Source organism: Thalassophryne amazonica, unplaced genomic scaffold (assembly GCF_902500255.1).
Source record: "Thalassophryne amazonica unplaced genomic scaffold, fThaAma1.1, whole genome shotgun sequence".
NCBI classification, from domain to species: Eukaryota; Metazoa; Chordata; class Actinopteri; order Batrachoidiformes; family Batrachoididae; genus Thalassophryne; species Thalassophryne amazonica.
Window position 1 is genome coordinate 31,792 of NW_022986296.1, and position 5,000 is coordinate 36,791.

Sequence of the window (5,000 nt, forward strand, 5' to 3'; positions counted from 1 at the left end):
AAGGTGCAGGAAGAAATTAATCCACTCCTGAAGTGCGATAAATTCCGAGGGAGCCGCACCGGGTTCGAGGTGATAGGACAAACACAACGTGAAAACATAATGAAGCAACGCTTTTCATGCAGAAAAGACCAAATATTGTGCATATAACACTGTGTATTATAGGTGGAGAGGGACCACTCGTCTCCCTGGGTGGTTGCCATCAAGGACCAGGGGCGGTTTAATTAGACCAGCCAGACCACAACACGTGAGTCCATGGAGGATTTTGTATGTTAACAACAAAACCTGAAAATCTGACCTGAATATGAGATGAACAGGAAGCTAGTGAAGGGAGTCAAACCCAGATAATATGGTCCAACTTTATTCTGCTGGTTACAACTCAAGCAGCAGCATTTTGAACCATATAAAGATCTCTGACGCTGGACTGTAGTAAACCAAAAACTTCTCGAGAATGCTAATTTGACACAGATTATTTGCATTCATTGGTCAGGATGAGAGTCATCATTGTAACGGTGAAAAGTGATTCCACAGATTCAATGTATTGGTCCAAGAGGTGCTACATTAACAGAGAACAGAAGAGGGCCTAATACAGAACCCTGCTGTACCCCATATTTTGCCAGAGTGAGGTTTGACATAATGTTGATAAACATGACAATGACAGAACCTGACCAGTAAAGCCAAAATCATTTTTAAGTGTATCCGACAATATGACGACCGACTATACTGAACACTGTGGTCCACCAGCACTGTGGTGGTACCAGAGCCCATCACCAGCAGAAGATCAACCACAAGCCTCTGTGGAACTGATTTTCAAAGGTTTTTGAGCATGAAGGCAGATTTGATACCAGTGTAACACTATATCTCCTTTCAGATCCTAATCCTTTCAGAAACATTCTGTACTGCATGTGCACATGGAAACGCAAATCTAGGGTTTTCAGATTTACCAACTCTGGGACCCGGTTTTTAAATACTGTCAGTGTCACCGTTTAGGTGTGGATGAAACACCATAATGTTACAAAACCTATGCAGATACAATATACCCAAATCTATTCCTGTGTGGACAGGGCTTTAGAGCCACCAGTTCACCCAACCTGCATGTCTTTGAAAATGGGAGGACGCCGGAGCACCTGGAGGGAATCCACGTAAACACGGGGAGAACATGCAAAGTCCACACAGAAAAGGAGCAGGCGGGAAGCGACCCCCTGTGAGACACAGTGCAAACCACCATACTGTCCAGATGAGGAGTACTGTATCTGATCATGGTTTTGGGTCTGACCCCTGTGGGGGTCATAGGTCAGGGTCAGACATGATGGTGCTGGCTAACACTGACAGCAGAGTTGGTTTTGGATTTAAAGTGCCTGAAGTCCACCACCAGTCATTATGAAGGACGTTTTTTTCCCAGAAGCAAACTGACGGGTCTGGTTGACTCTCAAACTACATTTCCCAGCAGGCTGCTGTGATGATGCATTTGAGGCACAGAGTTTTTGCTGTAAATATCTGTGGTGGTGTTTGTTATAATAAGACGATTTGCATTTGGTTATTTTCAGTCATGAAACACTTTCAGTAATTCTTCAAGCTGTACAAATGGAAAATAAGGCAGTCAAAATCTCTGTCGCCTCCTAGTGGCTTTCTGCAGTACAACTTGCTGACCCTGCCCTCTTTCAGAATGAACGTGCCTTGAAAATGATTTGTCTATGATTTCATGAGAGGTGCGATGTGTGTGGCACAAGCCCGGATTCAGCACTGCTGCTGTGAAAATGTACGTTCCTGCAACAAAAGTGCTGGTCATGGCAGGATTGCTGACTCCAGTGTTCAATTTCATGTCTTCTCTTCTTCCACACATAATTGAGAGGACTTGACATAGAATAAGAATTATAATGATTTATTTGTTTTTTTGTTTTTTTAGGTAGAGCTCTGTACAGCATCAATGCTGGAACAGCACTTTCTGGAGTAGTTGCATGTGCAACCTGAACAGAAAAACTACAAATGCCACATTTAATTTTTTATACAGTGTGAATGTTTAATTTCCTTTTGTTAAAAATAGGCCACTGTAAGCTAATGTTTAACTGACCTGTTTTCCGTGTGAAAGATGATTATTGAATGAAAATAAAGAAACACATACCCCAAACAGCTCAAAAGAAATAACTGTGAATCAGTTTTATGCATGTCTCCAATCTTGTAGCACAGTTAGCACACTGTTTTCAAAAATGTAAAATAACAAAACACTCATTAGCCATTGTTTGCCAATCCTGGTCCTCAGGACCCAAAGTACTGCACATTTTCTATTTGTTCCTGAACTAATCAGAGCAGATAGCTCAGTCAGTTGTTGATTAGCTGACCAGCTCAGGATCTGTCAAGGACAGTGTGTTTGTAATGGCATTTCCATGTTAAACAAACCCACGCACAGGCATCTCTAGGTAGTAGCTATCTCACCTGGAAATCCAGTAAGAGATGGTGTTCCTCACCACTGAGGGCATTGCCATGACGAACATATCCAGGATTCACAACCATACAAAGGTGAGGTCTGTATGTTTGCCAATTGATTGTTGGCCTGTAGGCAATAATCATTGATGGCAGGTTCCATGGTCTGACCAGACTGTGGTGCCATCTTTAAAAGTGGTGCTTTTCTAATTTGTGATGTGATGTAGTCATCAGAAACAGAATCATCTATGTGCAGTCTGTGAGAGGAAGCCACCAATCAAAACCTCTGCACAACCTTCAACTGCCTAACTTTGTTTTTGGACCATCAGGTGTGAGGTCCAGTCTGGGCTGGAACATCGTTGTTGTTTTGCAGATATTGATGGTGACACCATAAGGCGGGGGTGGGCAACCTGTTCCAGAAAGAGTCATGAGGGTGCAGGTTTTCTTTGCAGCCACTGACTCCACCAGGTGATTTTACTGATTAATATCACTTTGAGCAGATGGAATCAGTTAATCAGTGAAATCGCCTGGTGGAGTCAGTGGCTGCAAAGAAAACCTGCACCCTCATGGCTCTTTCTGGAACAGGTTGCCCACCCCTGCCATAAGGAATGGCTGCTCTGGTAAAGTTGTCTAACATATTCTGCAAGTCCTCTGTGTGAACCATTATTAGAACACAGTCATCTGCAAACAGATGTTTCTGCAAAAGCAGGAACGGGATGTTCAACAACATGTTCAGATGCTGGAGGTTGAAGATGTCACCATCATTTTGTGTCTCATCATTAGACCTCTGCTGCAGTGTTCGTAAGCCCCTTGAGACCTTGTGTAGAAGACAATGTGTGAGCTGGTGTCAAATGTGTAGGTAGAGGTTGTTACACTGAGTGGGCCTTCATGATGCAGACCTTCTCCTTTCCCTCACTCTTATGGAGCTTTCTGCACTGCTGGGAGGTGCTCGTGGTGACACGGATTGGCAGTCAGATGCTTTTTCTTTTTCCAGTCGGCCTTCATCTGAGAACATTGAAGTTTACCGCATGGACAACATGTGCTCTTTGCATTGTGAGGGGGACGCCAACAACACTGTGACCCCAGAAACTGGCAAAGGACAAAAACATGCCCCTGTATGAAACAGACAGATGGCTACTTTCAGGAGACAAAGGTGGACTGTTGGACTAACAGTGGGACATTTGTCCATCAAATGCGGAGACACAGTGCTTTCCAATGTTTCACACACACACACACACACACATACACACACACACACAGACACACACACACACACACATAGACTGCACACAGGGGATGAAGGACCTCGTACCAAAGGGCCTTAGCAGATTTCTGGTATGATAAGGTATCAAACCAAAGATCCTCTGGTCACAAGCTCACCTCTCTAACCTCTACACCAGGCCGCTGAGTCTCTAACAACTTTAATTTGATTTGACTTTAACGTCACCTGAACTGACCTGACAGCATTTCCTGCTTCCTGTCTCTATGGGAACGTGACGTGATTGTTAGCATGAACAGGTGACTTAAAAAGTGACTGAAGTGTGTGTGTGTGTGTGCGCGCCCGTGTGTGTTATCAGTGTGAGAGGCACCGACCGTGAAGCTGTTGTTGACATTCTTGGTGCTGGACTCGGCCACGCTGGCATCAGACAGATCAACCTCGTCGAAGATAAGAGACTGCAGGACAGACAGAAGCAGAACGAGTGAGAAAGACACAGAGGCGGAGCTGTGGATGAGGTGGACTTATCGCCCGCTGTGATTGGCCGAGTGAGGACTCACGCAAGCCTGGACCACACAGGTGAGCAAACGACGCCAAAGCAGTGTGGGCGAGTTAATGAGTGCAGCCGACAGCACAGCACCCCACCTGTTCATCAGGAGGTACTGCAAGTCTGTCCTATCAAACCAAAATCCAAAACCGACTGAGACAAACCCTGACACTGTAAATCCACAAGCAGGAAGACATTTGTGTGACTGATAAATGTCTTATGTTAGTCAACATTCAGAATCTGACCTGATTACTGACCTGATCCCTGAACTGATCACTGACCTGATCCCTGAACTGATCACTGACCTGATTTCTGAACTGATTCTTGAACTGATCACTGACCTGATCTCTCAACTGATCCCTGACCTGATCATTAACCTGATCCCTGACCTGCTTACTGATCTGATCCCTGAACTGATCACTGACCTGATCCCTGAACTGATCCCTGACCTCATCACTAACCTGATCCCTGAACTGATCCCTGACCTGCTCACTGAGTGACATCAGGACGCGTCTGTTTATGGAATCGTGCACAGTGTTTGTGTTCTGTCCCTCACCGTGGTCTCTGTCTGTGTACACATTAAACATGTTCAGCTAAACAATGATTTCTGACACAAGTACCTCATGTGTAACCTGCAGTCAGGAAATCTTCTTCATGTTCACATGTCTCAAACGGTTTTCATCTTCATATGTTGTATCTGGGCTGAAGGTTGTGGAATAAAGAGGACAAATATTCTGACTGAGCTACAGTGTGACATCAGCATGAGGCGTGCAGCTGAGCTCCCACAGGGCTGTGTGTGTGTGTGTGTGTGTGTGTGTG

At 44.9% G+C, this 5,000-nt stretch overlaps 1 protein-coding gene across 1 annotated transcript in view; it reads right to left on the reverse strand.

Moving 5' to 3' along the window:
* Positions 1 to 3,846: 3,846 nt before the first annotated feature.
* The window catches only part of LOC117505996 (diacylglycerol kinase eta-like), a 40,378-nt gene continuing 39,224 nt past the window's right edge, over positions 3,847 to 5,000 (reverse strand). The window contains exon 4 of the mRNA XM_034165540.1: positions 3,847 to 4,092. Within this exon, the coding sequence (XP_034021431.1) occupies positions 3,862 to 4,092 (231 nt within the window). The 3' untranslated portion in view covers positions 3,847 to 3,861. The remainder of the gene's footprint in view (positions 4,093 to 5,000) is intronic.